Source organism: Acinonyx jubatus, chromosome B4, assembly GCF_027475565.1.
Source record: "Acinonyx jubatus isolate Ajub_Pintada_27869175 chromosome B4, VMU_Ajub_asm_v1.0, whole genome shotgun sequence".
In the NCBI taxonomy this organism is placed as follows: Eukaryota; Metazoa; Chordata; class Mammalia; order Carnivora; family Felidae; genus Acinonyx; species Acinonyx jubatus.
In genome coordinates this window covers 76,458,008-76,480,206 of record NC_069387.1, presented here as the reverse complement: position 1 = coordinate 76,480,206, position 22,199 = coordinate 76,458,008, and the positions used below count along the sequence as shown (strand labels likewise).

The window sequence follows — 22,199 nt, the reverse complement described above, 5'->3', positions numbered from 1 at the left end:
CACATGTAAACAACAGGAATATGTTAATATGCCCAAGTTAATACCCCCAAAGGGTGGATATGATGAGAGAGAATGAACCATTTGGCAAACTCTAATGTAACCACCCTGACTGGGAAGAGCTCTATTTGGAGCATTTGTGCCCAGGTCTGGGCAATAGTTCTGAGAACTTGGAATAAGATTTTCTGGGGCCAGTTAAGGTCCATTTGTACCAGCCAAGGGCCTTGGTGACAGCATCGGCCCTCATGCCCGACACCTCATCTACCTGCATCCAAGCCCTGTTGGCTCTACCTCCAGAACAAATCCCGGATCTGAGCACTTCTCACCACCTCCACTGTTCCCACCCAGACCAAGGTCACCATCAGCTCTTGTCTCTCTTAAGTACAGCAGACACTTGCTTCAGCCCCCCTTTAAAGCCATTGGACTGACTATACAAGTTGGATTATGTCAATCCACAAAAACCCTGAAATGGTTCCTCATTTCACTGAGATAAAAACCCAAAAGGCCTCGGCCTATGAGGCCCACACATTGAAATCATTAGAAGCCCAGCTTCTAACGCTCTCCCACTCGTTCACTCTGCTCCAGCCATACAGACCACTCCGTTGTGTATTTTCTTTTCTTTTTTTAAAAAATTTTTTTTAAATGTTTATTTATTTTTGACAGAGAGAGAGAAAGACAGAGACAGAGCATGAGCGGAGGAGGGGCAGAGAGAGAGGGAGACACAGAATGGGAAGCAGGCTCCAGGCTCTGAGCTGTCAGCACAGAGCCCGATGCGGGGCTCGAACTCGCAAACTGCGAGATCATGACCTGAGCCAAAGTCGGACGCTCAACCGACTGAGCCACCCAGGCACCCCCCCCAACTCTATTGTTTGTTAAACATCCCACCTTAGGGTCTTTGTACTTGCTTATCCCTCTTGTCTAGAATGCTTTTTCTCCAAGTAACTTCTTGGGTAGCTCCCTCACCTCCCTATGTTCATTCAAAGATCACCTTCCCTATGAGATCTTCTCTGATGATCCTACTTGCAATTGGTCACCATTCTCTACTCCAGCACTGCCTATGCTCCTTTTCTGCTTAATTTTCTCCATAGCAAAACAGATGGACATAAGGGAAGGAAGCAAAACTAATATAAAAACAGGGAGGGGGACAAAACATAAAAGACTCTTAAATATGGAGAACAGATGGTTACTGGAAGGGTTGTGGGAGGAGGGATGGGCTATATGGGCAAGGGGCATTAAGGAATCTACTCCTGAAATCATTGTTGCACTATATGCTAACTAACTTGGATGTAAATTTTTAAAAAATTTCTCCATAGCACTCATCACCATTTTGTGCCTAGGAGGACGTTATAGTTTAGTTCAGCTTTAATAAAATACAATGCCTCTAAAACGCCCAGTGTCTGCCTTAATCTGAACTTCCAACAGAGACAGAGCAAAATATATCTTAGCCAAAATATATCTTAACCTGACTTTGCTTTCCTTTGAAACCTGAGGTTTGCAGCTTCCTGGCCCTGGTTTTGTCAATTCTCTTCTGAATGTTACACAATTCTCTGAACCTGTACCTGCCCCCACCGTCATGAGCCATCTTGGGTCCATCTGACCATCCTGGGGCCCAGTGGCCCTTCCCTCCTCTGAACTCCTATGACCCCTTGCATCCCAGGTTGGCGCCCAACCCTTTACACTGTATCATATGGACCTGTACATTTCGTATATTTCTCCTTCCTATACGATGGCAGAGACCATGTTTTAAACTTCTATATCCCTGACAGCACTTAACCCAGGCCTCAGCAAGTAGCTAGTAGAGAACTGCCCTTATTAACTATTTGTCCACATCAGAAACAATGACCCAGAACTAAGTCAATATGTTTCCCTTAACTATAATGTAGCATCGCGGAAGTCTAAGAATGTGTTGTTTTTCCTGCATGAGTGTACCATAGACAGCTAATCAACTGAGCTCCCCACCCATTCGGACTTCCTGCCCTGCAAATGTACCTGACCGAACCCTCACTTCCAGAAAACCCACCATTTCTCATGCTTTGAACTCCTTTTCAAAGCAAAAGTGGCCCCTTTTCGCCGCTCTACACCCAGCCTCTTGATTCCGCTCTACTAGAACTGGTCATGATCAAACAGCACCATTTGTATCAGATTACTGAGGCTTCAAAGAGTCAAGCAAACCAAGTCAGGAGTATTCTGGCCGCTGCAGTCAATGTCCCTGGTGATTTCACAAACTGCCACAAGAGACATCCCTGGGAAGAGACTTTGGGGTCCCCTACGTATCCAAAGTGATCATCCCGCTTTACTATATTTAGCAGCCAGCTCCAGCTATTGCATACTCCATCTCCCAGCATCCTGGAAAGGACACTTCACAGCACTCTGGAAATTGAGGGTTAAGAGCTTTTGCAGAACCCCCTTAAACTCCCCTGACACTTTTTTCTTTTTTTAAAGCAATCTCTACCCACCAATGTGGGGCTTGAACTTACGAGCCCAAGATCAAGAGTTGTGTGCTCTACTGAATGAGCCAGCAAGGCACCCATCGCCCGGCACTTTTAATCGAAAAAATCCTGAGTATTAACCCCTCAGCGCACACCACACATTTACGAAAGGCTGCCAGACACTAGAAGAGAATGCCACAGTGGGCTTGCCGGGACATCTGGAACTTGCCACCTGCCACTCTACTCAGCAAGCAGCATGGAAGCTGAGAGTAGACTCTGTTATATTAGAATTCTAACGCGGAAGAAATGTATGAGGGTGCTACCTACTCTGGTTGGGAAATAGCGACTTGTCTTAAATGTCTTTAAGGTGCTCGAGAGGATGAAGGTGGTGAAGAAGAGAATGCAGGACCAAAAGAGCACATCAGGAGTATAGGGTCCATGATGGCCGCACGCAGATCCCGTGAACTCTCCGTGCATCTCCTGGCACTCCTGCGGGAACAAGCATTCTGGGTGATGAAAGGCAGGCACAAGGGAATAAATAGCTCTGGCCTTCTGAGCCCACCCCTCCCTGTCATCCCACGGTTGCTGGGGAGCGCAGGCTGCCGGCAGTGTCCATTGACCCGTGTGCTTGTGGCGCTCTCGCTTGCACAGGCCCCTTCTGAGTACGGTGACTACTTAGAGTCCTTAGACGCTTTGGAAAATGAAACCAGGATGGTCCCAAGCAAGCATGAAGCTCTGGGAGGGCTCTGGCAATTCGTATTGTTTATCTTACAGAGGACTTCCAAGTCGGAATGTTCTGCCAGCCTCAGAAACCTGGGTGTGCCCCCGCCCTGCCTGGTTTCATCCCCACATATCCCTAGTGCAGGGACCCTGGGTAGGGTGTACGTGGGAGGGAAGAGAAAGGCAATCTTCTTTTCCCTTTATGTACAAGAGAACTTTTGCTGGGGAAAAGGGTCAGCAAGAATAGTTTAAATAAATAAACAAACAAACAAACAAACAAACAACCTTTATTTTTGAAAACGCCAGACCATGCTGAAGGGCTACCACACTTAAACTTGGCAGTCACAGTGCTACAATACAACTCCCAGACTTACGCTAACAGTCAGGTTGGCCCAGTGGACTTCTGTTGTCACGATATTGTGGTCCTTCCAGTACTGCAGGGTATGGTTGTTTGGATTTTCTGGGAGAGTACACCTGCAGCTGAGGGAACAAGAAAAAAGGATTCCTGAGGAAAGCAGCCAAGTGTTTGATTAAATAGTTTTAGCCATGACTGGACTAAAGCCCCTGTCAGAGCTTGCCTCGTTTCTCCTTTGCCCATCTCAGGTCCCTGAGATTGGTCCTGTTGCTTGAGGCCCATGGGTAAGCCCAACCACATCCTTATTTTTCAGTCAGCCATTATAAACACAGACACAAATCAGCACATTGGCCTTGAATTAAATTGTGCCGACCACCAAGCTTGGCACAGAATGGTTCTTGCTGGTCTCCTTGCTTAGTTTCTTTCGCTTAGGCCCTTCCCGTGAAATTCAATCTATAAAGCAAGGAGGACCTGCTACCCCATTTGGCTCTCAACAGTCTTCTCCAAGCCTGGATATCTCCTGCTATCTATACCCTGCCACATTCTCAATATGCTCTCAATATCAGAGGCTCCTGGAATTGTGATGCAAGCTTGTCCCGACACTGCATTATTCCTGGTAATATCCCACCACCATGGCCTCCCCTTGTACCTAACCAGACCAGATCAGACTTGTCCCTCTGGCCAACATGCGGCCTCCCAGTCCCACAATGAACATAGCCATTCCCACTAACTTTGCATCCTCTGTGGATTTAATGAGCATACCTTCTAAGGATATAGTACAACAGAATTAAAATGCAAAAAGATCTCAGTAGATTGTAATAGGAGGAAATCAACAAAATAAAACGTAATAGGGAAAGCCATAAAGTCCTACATTTAGGTCTACAAAATCAATCCCAAACTTGGAAGCAACGAAGATGTCCTTCAGTAGGTGAATGGATGCATTATATCTATAACTACACAATGGACTATTATTCAGCACTAAAAAGAACGAACTATCAAGCCATTAAAAGGCATTAAAGACCTTTAAGGCAATAACACTAAGTACACAAAGCCAATCAGAAAAGCCTACATACTGCAAGATTACAACTATATGACATTGCCGAAAAGGCAAAATGATGACGACAGTAAAAAGATCAATGCTTGCCAGGGTTTGGAGTGGTACCGAGGGATGGGTAGGCAGAGCACCAAATATGTTTTTTTGAGAGAGAGAGACAGAGAGAGAGACAGAGAGAGAGCATGAGCAGGGGAGGTGCAGAGAGAGAGGAAGAGAGAAAGAATCCTAAGCAGGCTCCACACTCTCAGTGTGGAGCCCAGTGCGGGGCTCCATTTCATCAACTGTGAGACCATGACCTGAGCTGAAACCAAGAGTAGGAGGCTTAACCGAATGAGCCCCCCCAGGTGCCCTCAGAGCACAGATCTTTAAGGCAGTGAACTATTCTGTATGATATTATAATAGTGGATATATTATTTATAGATTAATCAAAACTCATAGAATGTACAACAGCAAGAGTGAACCCTAATGTAAACTATAGGCTTTGGGTGATAATGATGTCTCCATGTAAATTCATTATTTGCAACAAACTTAGCACTCTGGTGCACGGGATGCTGATAGTGGGGGAGACTGCACATGTGTGGGAGCAAGGGGTGGATGGAAACTCTGTATCCTCTGCTCAACTTTGCTGTGAACCTAAAACTGCTCTTAAAAAATCAGTTCCACATACTTGGAAGGTATTATGCTGAGTGAAATAAGTCAGTCAGAGAAGGACAGATATCATATATCTTCACTCATATGTGGATCTTGAGAAACCTAACAGAAGACCATGGGGGAAGGGAAGAGAAAAAAAAAAATAGTTACAAACAGAGAGGGAGGGAGGCAAACCACAAGAGACTCTTAAATACAGAGAACCAAGGGTGGATGGGGGGTGGGGGAGATGGGAAGATGGGTGATGGGCATTGAGGAGGGCACTTGTTGGGATGAGCACCGGGTGTCGTATGGAAGCCAATTTGACAATAAAATATATTTTTTAAAAAATCAGTTCCACATACTAACATAAAATGATTTAAAGAGCTAAGGAGTTCTAGCTTCACAGCTCCAACGGTAGAATGCAACTAAGAAAAATCCCACCTTGAGCTGTATTAACACAGAATTACAGTGTCCAGATCCAAAGTCTACTCAGTCCAAGGCTGGTCACTTTTGTCAATCTTCCCCCACTAGGTCTCATGAGGGCAGATCCTTTGTCTGCCATGTTCACTGCTGTCTCCAGGGCCTAAAACCATGCCCGGCATATAGTAAGTGTTCAACAAATGTTTGTCAAACAAATAAATGAATGATTGAGAAAAAGGTCGAAGAATGAACCTTACTCCAATGCCAATCAGCAATCCACTAGGCTTCAAAGATTATACTCCCCTAATGGTTGTTATTTTGTAATAAAATAATTTCAAATTCTAACAAAAGTTTTTTATGAATTCTGACCTTAAAAAGGGGAATAAATGAATACGTAGAACCTACAAAAATGTATCCGTGACTAGTTGGCAGACCCCTCCATACAGTGTGCTCTCTGCTCAGACAGTTTCGGGTTGAAATTGTTCGCTTTACAACCAGGCCCTCCACGTCAGAAATTACAGCCAGAAGGCAGGGAATTTGATGTATGGAGCTAAAGGCTGAGGATCTTTAGTCATAATTTGGAGAATACTATTCCAGAGAAGAAGTGTTTCTAGGACCGGACTCTCCCGGATGGTTGACAACATGGCGAAATACCATGTTTCTTCTCCCCCTGATCCAAACTGTATCAGGCATGGGAAGAAAACAGTCTCCTGCGTTGAAATCTATGTAAGTAAATAGATTACTAGATCCTTAGGAAACAGAGTAAGAGACCTGTGGATCTGCAAAGAATTGTGAGTATATCTCTACCTAACGATTCCTAAGAGGAGCCTGTACATACATTCAGACGATCTTGATAACATGCTTCAGGGACCCACAAATCCTTGTAAAAAGAAGGTCCTCCCAATAACTCACTTGAATTCTCCCTGTTACCTTTGCAGCCTACTTTTGTCTCGTGCCTGGAACCAAAAGCCCGTGCTCTGGAAAGCATTCCTCATGTCCCCTCTGAGTTTCGTTCTTAGTCCATCCTCTCTGTCATCACTTCTGGCTGTTCTCTGGCAGGCCCCCTGGGGTCTCCACATCCCTATCTAAGCCTTATTTCCCAGAGGGGCAAGACACTTCCTTAACAAAAGGCGCAAGTACTGCCGGGTACACTGCATCAGCCAGTAAACGCAGGCCCACTGCTCAATTTTAAAAAAAAAAAAAGGGGGTGCCTGGGTGGCTCAGTCAGTTAAGCGTCCGACTTCAGCTCAGGTCACGATCTCGCGGTCCGTGAGTTCGAGCCCCGCATCGGGCTCTGGGCTGATGGCTCGGAGCCTGGAGCCTGCTTCCGATTCTGTGTCTCCCTCTCTCTCTGCCCCTCCCCCGTTCATGCTCTGTCTCTCTCTGTCTCAAAAATAAATAAAACGTTAAAAAAAACAAATTAAAAAAAAAAAAAGACAAGCAGAAAGCATACTTACTAATACAGGCTAAGGTGGTCCAGCTGGCTGTGCATGTGGATGGGGTAGGTCTCTGCCAGGTGAATGAGCTTTTCTATTGCTTCATAGATGAAAATAATGCAAATCAGGGAGGCAAATGCCTCTTCAGTGAAGCGGGTAATGTAACAGACAAGGGAACTGGCATCAGTTGCCACAAGGACAATACACAGGAAGGCAGTCCACAGTCCGATACAGGCTCGCAGGGAGAGGTACGAAAGAGCGTAATCTCTGAAACAAAACCAAAGTTCATCAAAAAGCACGGATGGGTGAATTACAAGACAAAGGGTCAGAAATGTGGTTAGTTCATCGCATCTCATCCATTCCAGTACCACAACCCAGTTTACCCCTAATTCTGACTGTATTTTACTCCTAAATGCTGCCCAGGGACAGCTGTGACCAAAGATTTGCTCCACGGGTAATATTTGCCCCACAGGTAGTATCTGCCACAGCAAGGACACGGAAAGTGGAGAAGGAAGGAATCGGCCACACGCATTTCTGCCATTACTGCCCAACTTGATTCAGATCTTATTCTTACAGTTAGGAAAAAGGGGCTGGCCCATGTTCCACATGCTCCTACATCCAATCCAAAATGAAGAAAAAATTTGATAGGGAAAGGAGGCATTGCTAAGCCCCTACCATCAGTAGCAACCACAATATGAAGGGGGCGTCTTAGGCCAAATTAAAAATTGACTTGAAAGGGGCGCCTGGGTGGCTCAGTCGGTTGAGCGTCCAACTTCGGCTCGGGTCATGATCCCACGGTTCATGAGTTTGAGCCCCACATGGGCTCCGTGCTGATGGTGGGGAGCATGCTTGGGATTATCTCTCTCTCCCTCTCTCTCTCTGTCCCCTCTGTGTACGCTCTCTCTCTCTCAAAATAAATAAATAAACTTTAAAAAACTTAATTTGAAATGAAAATGAAGGAATTTGACTTAGCTAGAGAAAGAAAACTCCAGTACGACACTGTGTGTTAACTAACTTGAATTTAAATAAATAAATTTTTAAAAAAGATAAAAAGTCAAGACTTCAACAATGGCTGAGGGACATTAATAAAGCTCTTTAAGATTAGGAGATCTACTATTTTAGGTACAGTACTACCTGGGGGCAGGGCAACAAACCAAATGATGTTCTTTCGTTAGGTTTTTACAATCCAGAGTAATATTTGCCTGATTATGCTCACCCGGGATCCTGGCATTCAACCCTAATGGCACAATAACACATCCAGTTAGAGTTTTCAGAAAACCAAATGTCTTACTTGCAGAATTTGAACAAAATCTTTTCAAATACAAGCACTGGCCCAGTACTTCCCAGGATGGTGAGAGCCTGTCCCGCAAACAAGGAATAGGCAATCCCAGTCATGGAGGCTCCAAACAAGGATTCAATTGCACTCTGAGGGGGGAAAAAAAATCATCAGAGTCCATAGCCCATCTGTAACCAGTAGTGTGGGCTTATACACATTCCTGACTTAGCTCTCGTGTGTGCCCTGACAAGCCATTTGCTTGTATTTCATTTTAGCAAGAGTGAAGTATACACACGGTCTAATACTCCTGTAAACGGATACCGTCTTGATAATCCAGGTGCCCAAATCCAACCACATAGGATTCCTTAACTAAGTCCTGTTCTTCAGTGACTCAATTCAGTACTTAAATATACACAGAAAGCACAGTGATACCATTTGTACTATGAGCCGTCATTCAGAGTCACATTAAATTTCAAATGACATTGATCTATCATTTTCCACCCTTTTGAGCACCAGGCAATTCAACCGGGCAGTCAACTAGTGACATTGATGTGCTAGCAGACGAGAGTCGGTTCTAAAGGGAAAACTAGGCTGCTGCTTGGTATGAAATCAGAAGACCACAGTATTCAGTAGAAAGAATCCAATCTCCTCAGCCCTCGCCCGGGGGATTTTCCTCTCAGCAGACTTCCCTGCCAACACAATGTTTTAACTCCTGTTGGGGCCAAGAGAAGTGGTAAAAAGTCCTTACTATGCGTCCCTCAGTGGCTTCTCCGAGCAATCCCCCAAAGGTGATGACAGGTGACATGCAGGCACAGTACAGGAACAGAAAGGAGGCCAAACACTGTAAACTGAGTGCATCCCGGTAGTCGCTCCAGTACCAGGGGGCCTTCCGCTTGATGTCCAACACCAAGCCCCCAAACAGCCTGTGGAAACATGGCAAACAGGCCTCTAACGCAGTCCCTCTTCCACAGAAGTATTTGAACAGCACACATTTGAAAGCCACTTCAAATGTGCTCTGAAGACATGCTTTGGCTTCGATTTGAGCCCCAGTACAAGAAATCTCTCCGGGGTCAGCACACATTCCATTTGCAAACAAGGGCAAGAATTTGAATGATTATCCCGAGCATAAAGAGAATTGCTTTGGGAGTGCATATTGCCCATTCAGTAAAGAGTTCCCAAAAAAATTAACGTGAAATTAAGTAATCGCTTCAAACCGCAAATTCTGAGCTGTTCGGAGGAAATGTGCAAAACCCATTCAAGGTATTAAAATCGTTAGTTTTATTATATATGTATTCTAGCCAAAGAGCCCCATCACATGCACTTCCCTACGCTGAACAGCTACCCACCTTACTGTTGAGAAATTAGCATAAGAATTCGTTCATGTGGTCGACAAGTAGTAGCAGATATTGTGCCAGGGACCGGAGATGCAGCAGGGAGCAAGACAACGCAGCCCTTCTCTAGCACAGGTGATAGGCAGTGCTGTGAGGGTGCCACGGCAGCATAGAACAGGAGGGAGATTTCAACGGGGACTCAGAGAACGGACCAGGAGCTAGCCAGATGGGGCAGAGGGGCTAGCGTGGGTGACGCCTGGAGGTGAGAGTGCATGGCGGGGTCCAAGTGCTAACGCAGATACAGCTCGGTAAGACAGTGTGAGGGGCAAATACCAACAGACGGGAACGGTGAAGCTGGAGAAGCCAAGTCACAGAGCGCCTTGCAAACTGTTTCAAGGAATTAGAACTTTATCCTGATGGCATGTCAAGTCACCGAAGGATTGTAAACAGGAGAACAACATAATTAAACGTGCATTCTGGAAGGATCACTCTGGAGGGGGTGTAATGAATGGAACGCGGGGCAAGACTGGAGGCAGGGGATTGGGAGGAGGAGAAGTGGAAGGACTCAAGGGCTGAATCAGGAAGTCGTAGAGTCCACAGGACGTGGTGGCAGGACTTCTGGACCCCTCTCCAGTTCCCAAGGATGAGACAGATCAAGAGCAAGATATCCCACACCAAGAAAGAGCGTTCTCAAACTGGGTCACTTTTTCTAGAGTGAGGTCTTTGCACCAGAGTGAAAGTTGATAGGGGAGTCACAAAAAATGCCACTCAGCATCACAGGACAGATCATCTAGTCTCTTCTACAAACCAATGGCATAGAAAAAAAGGAAAGAGAGCTAGTACAGAATGGGATCATAATAACCAAATGCAATCCCTGACTGGATGCTATGTGAAGAAAAAAAAAAAAAACTCTAAAAAGATGTGGCTAAGACAATCACAAAAAGTTAAATGTGAACTGAGCATTAGACAATTTAAAGAATTATTGTTAATTTTGTTAGATTTCATAATGGCATGACCGTTGTTTTTTAAAATGTCCTTATCAAACAGAGATACATACTGAAGTAGTTACAGGTAAAATGACACGATAGCAGTGATTTGGTTTAAAATAATCTAGAAAACATAAAAATAAAACAATTACGTGGGGAGAAATAGACAAAACACGACTGGCAAAATGTTAATCACCGTTGACGGGCACATGGGGGTTCATTATACTGTTCTCTCTTCTTACGTGTTTGAAACTTTCTATAATAAGCCAAAAGCAAAAAATGAGCTACTCTTTCATGAAAGGAGGCTTGGCCAGCTCTTTCCATCTCTCTGCCTGGGAGCCTGGAGGAGAACCATGCGACCTGGGGCCTGTACACCAGGGGGAAAGGCCCAGGCAGCTCTCTCTTTCCATTTGAATGCTTTCTCTCCCTAGCCAGGTGCAATGAGTGTGTTCGTGGACACGGGGCGGACACTGTTCTATTCTACCTATTTGTTCTTTTCCTCTGGTTTGGGTGGGTATAGTTGGGATTCACCGTCGTCAGTTTATAGCAGTAACATCACAATCTGGTTCTTGGCTTAGAGAAGAGAGGCAAAGCTCGTTTTGTTTTTAGTTTATCTGGCAAACCTAGCTTAGGTAAGGGGCTATCTATAGGGTCTAACCTAGAGTGTGAGAGTTCCACCTCAGAGTCTGGAACCAAGGCTCCAGTTTGTAATAAAGTGTCACTATGCCTTGCTTTCTCCTCTGTGCAAATAGGACCTCATAGGCAGTTTTGATTGGTCTGGGGCAAGACACAACTGTTTCTGGGTCTTTACCAAGACAGAACTAGTACCATGTGAATATCACCTCTTGACCACCCATGACCTTCCTCTGAAGGGTATTATTCTGGGAGAAGAATCTCCTTCTGTAATAATGAGCCTCACCCCACTTGGCAACCTGAGATGTTGCCACGATTGCTCAGCCCCTGGATGCAGGAGACCCTTCCAGGGAGGAACGTCTGTGAGTCACAGACAAAAGATGTATGTGAAATGGATTTATAAGAAGCCATAGAAAGGGGGGGCATCTGCATGCCTAATAGTGATTAAAAGGGGAAAGAAAAGATCTGAGGCTCTTATGGATAATGTAACTATAAATTAATAAAATGATTTCTGACTACTATTTATGGAGTCAGCCTTATCCCTCACTCATGCATAGAATCAGACCATAATTGCACAGCTACCACAAGATCAGGCATGGATGCTTCTCTCCACATTTGAGACTTCCTTTCCCTTTCAACACTACCTTTGATGTTCAAGTTTTTTGGGGGGTAGGAGGCACACGGGGATACGAATTTCAGCTTGATGCAAGAAAGGACTTACCCGTGTAGAGGGTCACTAGGCTCTGGAGCACTGACTTAGGGAGACCTTCTCTGGAGGGTTTTAAGGACAGGCCAGCCATCCATTTGTCTGGTGTGCTTTAGAAGAAACCTGTTTGAAGTGTGTGTGTTGGGGGGGCGGGGAATCATCGAGATAGCAGCTCCTGGTTCTTTTTTTCATTAACCCTTCCCAAAAGCGGCATCCCCAACGAGGTACATAAATATGCCTTAGAAAAGCCCTTTCTTGGAAAACCCTTCTCTTCCCTGCGGTGAAACTTGTGACCTAGGAACACTCTAGTCAGACTTTTGTCTTTGTTATGTCCGGGAATGCATCAGCATCACGGAGGTCCAACACACTGTGCTCCAGCCCGGCCTCAGGTTAATACAGGACTGTTTTCAACTTGCCTCCTTTTCTGCCTTAAGAGTCTACACGCCCCCATCTTCATATACCTCCCCGTCCGACAAATAGAACATCCCCTAAGTCTCCAGGTTTTGCCCCAGGCCTTGCAACATGGTACACACAAGGCAGGTTTTCCACCTCGGAGAAACACAGCTAATGGTATGAAGAACTATATTTTGTCTGTGCAGTCCAGGCGGGTCCAGAAAGTTCTAGGATGTTCATCTATGGGGGAGGGTTTGCTTTGACTCCCTACAAACTTTGAGATTTGGAAAGAGAAAAGGGTTGGCACAGAAGCATAATCTCTGATGCAGGCATGAAGTCACCTGACCTACAAGGCTATAATAGGAGAAGGGCCATGTGTCTTGAGGTCTTTTACTAAGGGCTCTGAGGAAAATTTGGGGAACTCAGGAAGAGGAGGTATCTCCCATACCAAGCAGCCCTGGGCCCTGAATCTAGATAACCCTTCCTTTCAGCTTTATCAACTCCATTAACTTCCTGACAAGACATGAAGGGAGAACTTCCTCAAACCCTAGATGAGTTTGTGAGTAAAGGTACTTTGACACTGTGAGTAAGCATGTGATGATCCTGGCCACATGAGATCTTCTTTTGGGATGTCAGGCACCATTTCTGAGAATCGACAATTCTTGAGATCTAATCTAATGGTCTCCCAAACTCCCACGTGGACTGGATTATAAATGACCCCCTCAAAAGGCCTGGGACTTTAGTTTATTCTCCTCTAACACCAAAAGAAACCTGAAACCTCAAATCATTTGGAGGAAACCCTGTTGCCCTCATTTCCACTACCTTCAAACTCTAAGTCCTGGGGTGTGAACACCATTTATATTCAAAAGATATATCACCACCCTGAAATACCATCAAACACCCAAGACCCTTTCCCTAAAAAACACCACCTCCTCTAGGACCGTCTCAATCCTCAATCTGTCCCTATCTAGGGACAGATGCTTCCCTTGAACTGCTTCTCAATACCAGGCCTCCCCACCCAATTCAGACCTCTCCCAACTTTAAAGAAAATGTTAAATTTACTCTTAGAGGTTGCTCCCTCATTTCAGTGATCCCTTCCATCAAAGAACTGTTCTTTTCCTCCATGATCACTCCCCAGAACCCAATTATCTTTCCCCACCCTCAAATACATTCCTCCAGCCAGGAAACACACCCCCATTCTGGACACTGCTAGCTAAGTGCCATCTCTCCTGCTTCTAAGCCCCCTTTCCTAGCTTCCTAGCTTTTCTAAGAGTAGAAAAATAGATGACTGTCTACAATTCTAGAAAACCCTGAGTTTCCACTGGGTACTGAGGATAGAAAAATAAGGAAAGCAACTTCAAGCAAAGAAGAAAAAAACTAAGGTGAAAGCTAGGAAGTAGAGGACGTTACAAAGCTTCACTCCATGATCTGAGTCCTGTCCTCACCCAGCAGATCCTCAGAAACAAGTACAACTTATGGAACCAGAACTATGGTCTCAACCATCTCCCACCATCTGGGGAAACCCTAGATGTCACTCCAACCCAAAATACCATCCTCTTTCACCACCTTCTTACCTGGCAAATCAAAGTTAGTCTGGGAACCTGCTTCCCTAAACTTCCATAGAGAACCTCCTCCTTGGACATCTGTCTTTAGAGTCTGGGCCTAGAAGAGTAGATTGACTATTCTGAGACACACCCACACCCCTAAAATACTACTTATTTTCCTACCCTAAGGGAGTTTCTTTACTTAAAATAATCACTCAAGGGGCACCTGGGTGGCTCAGTCGGTTAAGCGTCCGACTTTGGCTCAGGTAATGATCTCATGGCTCGTGAGTTCAAGCCCCACATCAGGCTCTGTGCTGACAGCTCGGAGCCTGGAACCTGCTTCGGATTCTGTGTTTCCCTCTCTCTCTACCCTTCCCCACTCATGCTCTCTCTCTCTCTCTCTCTCTCTCTGCCTCTCTCAAAAATAAACATTAAAAATAAATAAATAAATAACCACTAAATATTTATCTATATTTAGTCCACTCATGCTACAGAACAGGGATCACTCTAAAAGTATTCATTCATTTGTTCATCAGATACTCAGTGCCCACTCTGTGCAGGGCACCGTGCTGGGTGCTAGGATTATAATGGGCACCCTGCCCTTACGGAGCAAACATTCTAGCAGGAAGGAATGAAGCAATAATGAAGCAATAATGAACAATGAAGCAATAATAATAAAGTATGGGAAGCAATAATAGCAATAATGCTATTGAAGCAATAATAATAACAAATGAAGCAATAATAATAAAGTATGGGAAGGGCTGTAAACCAAGGGGTAGGAGGAAGGTGGCAGACAGGTGAGGGACAAAGCTCAAAGTTGTGACACCACACAGTAGGAATACCTAACCTCATCTAGAGAGAGTCTTAGAAGGCTTCCCAAAGGAAGTGACCCCTAAGCTGAGACAAAGGTAAGTAGCAGTTAGCCAGGAGATGAGGGAGGGGACGAGTGTTCAAATCAGAAGGAACAACGTGTGGAAAGGACTGGAGGTGAGACAGACTGTGGTCAGTGGTTTGAGAAACTTGAATGAATGAATACAAGATCTGATAAATTCACAATACTTATTACAGTCAGTGGTTCCATTTGAAAAGTCATTCCCAGCCAAAATACTAGAGAGAAGACGGCTGAAAGTGAAGACTATGACTCATTCCTTTACACAACTTCAGCCCAGTAAGCAGCATGAGCTGTGAAACGTCTCAGAACTTACCGCCCGGTGCGCTGAAGTTCTGGCCCGCTGTGGCCCCCATGTGGTTCCGGTTCTATGTGGCAAACATTTCCATTTGGAACTCCAGGCATTTTCCGCTTCTCCTTTCAACAGAGGAACACAAAATTAGTAAAGTCAGCCATCTATCCTGTCCTTCCTGTTAACAGCGGGGAGTGATAATGAGATCATCCAAAAACAGCCCCCAAATACCCATGTGTTTGTAGTTTTCAAATGCATTTACTGATTTGGGGCAGTTTATTGACTTTCCTGAAAAACAATAACAACATATAATTTCTCGCCCTCTCTACTAGTGCTTAACTCCTAAACCTGCGTTGCTCAGAGACAGAAATATGGAGGCCTGGACATCAGGTGGGACCTAAGTTCCAGTTTCAAATCTGCCTCTGTATAATCTCACTTCACCTTAAAACTCTGAAGATAGTTTCATTGAAGATAGTTTTATTTATTTGTAATATTAAGGATAAAAATGCCTGTGTGGGGATGTTGCCAGGAGGGCTGAGTTAGCATCTGTAAAGCGCCAGGCCTGGTGTCTCGTGTACAAGGGCTCCTTGGACACCTTTGATCTGTCCCAAAGTATGCGGAATTCCACCTGTTCTCTCTATACAACTTGCTCTTTTCGTCGCATGGCTTCATTCACAATATACTCCCAAGAAATGTGCTTCCCTCTCCTAACCCATCCCACATTGAACCTCCAAAAGCTGGCTTTAAAATTATCCTAGAGTAATCCTGACTGATCGCATCACACCTGAGCCAATCTATGTTACTGTATACTCATTTTTTATAACTGCTCTGTTCATTCTAGGTGCCCAAAACAGGGCTATAGCTTGAGTTATTTAGTATATACCCACATGGTCTTTGCTTTGTCCATGGTGGGTACTCAGTAAGTGACACTTAAGCCACCATTGGCTAATGTGCATACATTACCTGGGAAGGGACATTTTTGGGTGGCTCGATTCTAATGGAGGGGTCCCACTCCCCTGGAGGGAGCACTGTAACCTGGTCTAGGAACTCGTCAATCCCTGCCAGGAGATCGTCTCGCTCTTTTGCTTTATACGCCACATCATGAAAAATCTACAGAGAAGAAAAAACCCTTAGGAAAGTTGAAAATAACTTTACTTAAAACAATCCCCAATGAAGGGCACCTGGGTGGCTCAGTCGGTTGTGCAGTTGAGCGTCCAACTCTTGATTCTGGCTCAGGTCATGATCTCACGGTTCATGAGTTCGAGCCCTTGCATCAGCCTCCACGCTAACAGCACAGAGCCTGCATGGGATTCCCTCTTTCCCTCTCCTCTCCCCCTCCCCAGCTCATGCTCTTGCTCTCAAAATAAATAAATAAACTTAAAAGCAACAACAACAATCACCAATGAATGTGGTGAAGGACACATACAACCTCATGATTTTTATCTGTCATGGGGAATGACATGACAATGTGGAAAACTTCAGCATTTAAAAAAGTGCAAGGATAAAAGCATAAAAAAATGAAACTAAAGATGAGATGGGTCAAAAAAGAACTAGATATCTGTATGCTAGTAGAAGAAAAGATGAGACTCTAAAGTTGTATAATTGTTATCCCCCCAAAGAATGGGACAAAAGACAAGATACATGGGAAAATTTTCCTATCATAATGGTTGGAAAAAGTGGATGAAATTCCTAATGAAGGTCCCCCATGAAATAAGCTTCCCAATCAAAGACAGATGACAAAACACAACCCCCATCTCCCTCTGCCTGCTAACACATATGCCTTAAAAACCCTACCCTGCAGCTTACAGGAGCAGTACAGTCCTCGCTATGGCATGTAGTGGGGACTCAGCACCATGGCAGCCACAATGTCTGGTTGCTTGGGACATTCACATCTCAGTACCCAAGCTCATACCCCTGACCCTCACGTGGAATAAGAGTGAGGGTTCTTTATGTAAATAGCTTTTATGTATGCAATTAGCCATCCTCTCTAGAAGGTTGTCAGCCTTAACACCTTTCTCTCTAGGCATCCTAAGAGCCAATGATAATTTTCCCAGAAAAAGATTTCTCTGCATCCTTGGGAGAGATGATATAGGAAGAAATAACCCCAGAAGGCTTGGGCTTCCCACAAAAAGCATTCAGAGAAGTGACCTGCCCTGCTTCCCAGAAGACACTGCAAGGGTGACTATTTTATCCCCAACAGATAACTCAGGGTCTAGCACAGAGTAAATACTCAATACATATTTACGGCATGAATGAAAAGCAGAATGGTGCATACCTCATCTGTCATGATGGTGGCCATGGATCTGCCAATCTCATGGTACTGCTGACCTTTCCCTACTGGACCCAATAGGATAAACAAAAATCTGGCAACACACACAGAGGATGAAATTATAAACTATGTAAGCAGACATAAAGAAGTGGCATCTTATTCCTCTCCAAACAGCGAAACATTTCTCTCTCCTATCAACCAGAAATCACTGTGGTAACTTTAATAAAAGGAGACAGACTAATGATGGAGCAATATAAGTGGCCTTGACCTAACAGCTCCTCTCTGAGCATTGGACGTATTTGTATGACTCCATCCAATAATGCGGTTATAATTGTTAGGGTTTCCATAGACACAATTCCTTGCTATAGGAAAAAAAAATTTCTTTTTTTTTTAATTCTTTTTTTAAAACATGCCATTGTTGTGCAAATTCAAGGTTTTCTGAATCTCATTCATTGCTCTAATAAGCAAATGATGGGGAGAGGAGAGGGATAAGGAAGTTGACATGATCAAGCCCTGTAGAGGAGTTGAAATTGTGTTCTGGACATCTGAATACTCTGTAATTAATGGGGCTCCGAATCACCTGAATCACCACCTTCAGAGTGCACGAATAGCCTTTTGAACAAATGTGGACATGTTTGCAAACCATACAAATCCTGCCAGAACCGTGGAAAGAGACATCAGCACTTTTGCTCAGACATATTTCCCTGAGACACGGCTCTGTGGAACTGAGAGGGTAAGACTCAGGCTTCCCACCATAACAAGTGATTAGCCTGTGATGCGCCCTTGGGATGCTCTTTAGTTCTCCACTCCCAAGGCTATAGTTACTTAGAAGTCATAGCCTTAAAAGTCTTAGAATTCTTCTGCGTGGAGGTTAATCCAACATACCCCCAGTGAGATCGCTGCTGAATTTTAAACAGCATTCCCCAGTTAATCCCAAATTTTGGCACTAGCTGGTTTCTTCTACCAGAGCTCACACAAATCTGTGCTTTAGACAGAATGCGCTGAGGTTCGCTGCCCTTGTCTTTACCTTGTTGGGATGGGCACTTCTGTCAGACCCGAGAGAAGAACGGCTGGAGAGAGCCTCACAAAGGCAACGATGGGGCGGTCCAGAGAATCCACCTCACCAACCAGGACATTTGAGGCCTCCGCCCCAGTGGGAATTTTTTTCATGAAATGAAGATCCACCTGAAAGTCCAAAAGAACCCTCTGACAACCTAGGAGTTGTCACTTCACACATCAACCACCTCCCTTACCTTACATTCACCTGTCATCTCAGGATTTAACAAATGTTTGCTCACACTCTTTCATTTGACCCTTGCAATACCTCTGTAAAGTGGATAAAATAGGTCTTATTAGCCTCATTTTTTTACTTACAAAAAAAACGAAATGACTGAAACCCAGAGAGGTGAAGTTGACTTGCCCAGTGGAGCCTTTAAGAGAGAGAATTTAAATCCAGGTCCTCTGATTTGAATTTCATCACACACGCTTTCTCACCGACTGTTTTTGAAGCTCTCGGTCAAATTTTTTCCCTTTTAAAACACTTGACTGCTTTGTCAGAGGTTTCAGCTTTTCTAAATAAAACAGGGAGCCTTCCCAGCAGAGAAGTGACGCGACCCCATCTGTGTTCTGGCTAGTGTCGAGGACAGACCAGGCCAATGAGAGGCTGGAGGCAGGGAGATCGAGGCTTGAGCCAGAAGCTGCAGCGAGGCACTGCTACCGCAGAAATCTTAGGATGCCCAAGTCACAGTCCCCAAGAAGAGCCTCGACCGCAAAGTAGTTTTAGGAGACAAGAGCAAAAATATTGTTTCCGCAAAACCCTGGGAGGTGAGAAGGGGCTGCTGAAGAGTAAGCACCAGAAACAACTTTGGAAGAATCGGGAGGTCTGTGTCAAGGAGGCTTATCGGGGGCTCCTCTCAGTTCTAGCATCGAACCTGGTGGAATAAACTTGAGTCCGCCCCATGCAGGCTGGAGTGCAAGGGAGAAGACCCAGGCAGAGGGGCCTCCTTTTCTGCAGAAAGGGTTCTGGTCTTAGACAAAAGGTGTTGAGCTACCAAAGCTTACCCGGCTTCCAGCGATTGGACTCTCGGTTCCACTAGGAATACTCTTAGGCCTACAAGCCAAGCTCCCGTGTCTCTGCTCACCTTGCTTAAATCCACGGGACTGTGTTCACAATTCACGCCATTTTTTACTTCAAGACTCGTAGTTGGAACAGACTGAGGAGACACAGTTTGACCTATTCAGAGAAGACAGAATCCTCTGAGCCTCTGCCCTTTCCCCCCTTTGACACACCCCATCCGTCACCCGTTGGCTATGGCTCTCTGTCCTGCAAGGCCCATAGAGAAGAGCTAAGAAGACTATGCAGATAAGACCCACACATACATGTCTCCTTACGGACTAGCAAAGGGAGGGCAGAAGTCTTACTACTTCGCACCTTCTTCCTGAACATATTTGTGGTCCTCTTTTCTTCCTCTATTAAGGCAGGAATTCTTAACCAGGAGTGCATATCAGAGACTCCTTTGGATAATGTTTCAAATACGTAGATTCCCAGGCATATCCCCTGCACATTGTGATTCAGTAAATGTGGGGACAGGGAGACATAGAGATTAGACCCTGCCTGGCCACAGAGAAGGAAACCAAACAGCGGCTGAGATTCATGGAATGTCTACAACCCGTCACGTACCTGATTAAGGGATTGACGTAGAATCACGTATCGAAACCTCACATTAAACTGATGGGGCAGATGCTATTATCATCCTTATTTCACAGAGGAGAAAGTGAGACTTTAAGAGGTTTAGGAGGCTGCCTGAGGTCACACACTTTGCAAATAGTGGAGCCTGAATCTCAAGCCTCGAAGTCTGACTCAAGAACCTATACTACTGTATTTTGTGTCCCTAATCTAAGATCAATCTGAGGCATCCATCCCTAGTAAGCATGGAAACATATTAGACAAATATAGCCTGTACCCTCTGGTAACTTAGCATCTTCAACCAGTTCCTAAGTGTCTTATTAATAAAAGAACAGTCACTCCTAATAATCTTACCATTTTTATCCATCGAATGTGGATCTGACTGCTTCTTGCCAACCTCAGCGAAGGAGCGAACAATGGGAATGAGGTTATTTCTCTTTTTTTCGTTCTGATGATGATGCTTCTTGAGAAGGGCTTCCCGTACTTTAACCCTCATGCTGTCATTCAGGTCACTGAACAGTTCTTGCTGGTCCAGGATCAGGTCTGGAAAGCAGGTGCTAACATGAGCACTCAAACTGACAGTGAACTCAAAGAGGCCCGCGTTGGGTGGTATGAGGGGTGAGGGGCAAGGAGTGGGAGAAACAGTTCCACGAGGGTCATTAAGGTACAAGGTACAATCATACCTCAGGGCCTGAAAGATTTATTTGACGACAGCAGCTGTGACAAGTTATACTTTATGCATATAACAGATCATTATAATCAGAAACAATCAAGCATTTAATAGGTGCCAGAACTATACTATGAACTTTACACAGATTATCCGATCAAATCCTAATGAAACCTCTGAGAAGGAGGTGGTATTGTAACAATTTGTACAGATCCAGAAAACTGAGGCCCAAACGTTACAAAATTTCCCAAGATCTCACATCTAGTAAATCGCAGAGCTGGGATTCAATCCCAAGACTATCTGACTCAAAAGCCCACACCGTTACCCACTTTGTTCTGTTATCTGCCAAAGTTCCTCTATAGTCCCTTCCTCCAACATTTCAACATCGCTATACTCGTCAAGAGGAACGACAACTGTAGAACGCTCCGAATGACAATTTGAAGGTGGAACCGACGTGTATGATTCAGTTAACTAAGTGCCCCAGGCAATTACCATCAACCTTTAACCTGTCAGACCAACACAGTTGAGGGGGGTTAAAAAAATCCCAATAATGAGTATGAGTTCTAGAGGCCCACATTCTGTCCCACTTCTATCACTTTCTGTGTGATCTTGGGCAAGTTACATAACCTTTCCGTACCTCAGTTTCCTCATCTGTAATATGGCGCTAATATTATTAACCATCTTCAAAAGTTGTTACAGAAAATTAATGAGATAATAAATACAAAGTGCTGTATCAGTAAATACTTGATACAGTTTACCTATCCTTATCACCAACATGAATACATCAGGTACCTAATGTAAAGAACTATAGCAATTACACTTCAGTCCTACATCCCTATCCCCAAGCCTCCCCAAAACTTCAACCTATTCTCAACCCCAACTCCTTCCATGACTATCCAAGTCTAGAAGAAAATCTATTTTGAATATTCAAGCTGAAGATCCATGGTTTCTCTATATTTAACCTTTATATTGATGGGTTTATTGCTCCCATATTATAAACATGCTTCAGGATCTTTCATCTTTTTTTTTTTTTTTTAAGATTTTATTTTTAAGTAATCTCTACACCCGATGTGGGACTTGAACCCACAACCCCGAATTCAAGAGTTCACATGCCCCACTGACTAAGCCAGCCAGGTGTCCCAAGATCCTTCATCTTGAAAAAAAATGTAAAAGAAGAAGAATGTCCAACCCAGACCCTCCTTTAACTCTGGCACTCTGTCTGTCTCTCTCTCTCTCTCTTATCATTTACAGTTTTCAAAAGAGGGGCACTTGGGTGGCTAAGGTTGTTAGCGTCCAACTTCAGCTCAGGTCATGATCTCACGGTTCATGAGTCGGAGTCCCCTGTCAGGCTCTGCTCTGGCAGAACAGAGCTTAGTTGGGATCCTCTGCCCACTCCGGCTCTCTCTACCCCTCCCCCACATGCTGTGGGCACATGCACGTGCACATCTTCTCTCTCTCTCTCAAAAATAAATAAACATAAAAAATA

The 22,199-nt window shown here is 44.6% G+C and overlaps 1 protein-coding gene across 8 annotated transcripts in view; it reads right to left on the bottom strand.

The window, feature by feature from the left end:
- SLC4A8 (solute carrier family 4 member 8) overlaps positions 1-22,199 on the bottom strand; it is a 79,896-nt gene that overhangs the window by 27,125 nt on the left and 30,572 nt on the right. For all 8 annotated transcript variants that reach the window (XM_027036180.2, XM_027036184.2, XM_027036185.2 and 5 more), the window contains 11 exons: positions 20,401-20,589; positions 19,502-19,593; positions 18,388-18,545; positions 17,367-17,454; positions 16,055-16,201; positions 15,116-15,216; positions 9,066-9,240; positions 8,333-8,466; positions 7,063-7,308; positions 3,521-3,626; positions 2,754-2,915 (listed from right to left, as the gene is read on the bottom strand). In XM_027036180.2, the coding sequence (XP_026891981.1) occupies positions 2,754-2,915; positions 3,521-3,626; positions 7,063-7,308; positions 8,333-8,466; positions 9,066-9,240; positions 15,116-15,216; positions 16,055-16,201; positions 17,367-17,454; positions 18,388-18,545; positions 19,502-19,593; positions 20,401-20,589 (1,598 nt within the window). The remainder of the gene's footprint in view (positions 1-2,753; positions 2,916-3,520; positions 3,627-7,062; positions 7,309-8,332; positions 8,467-9,065; positions 9,241-15,115; positions 15,217-16,054; positions 16,202-17,366; positions 17,455-18,387; positions 18,546-19,501; positions 19,594-20,400; positions 20,590-22,199) is intronic.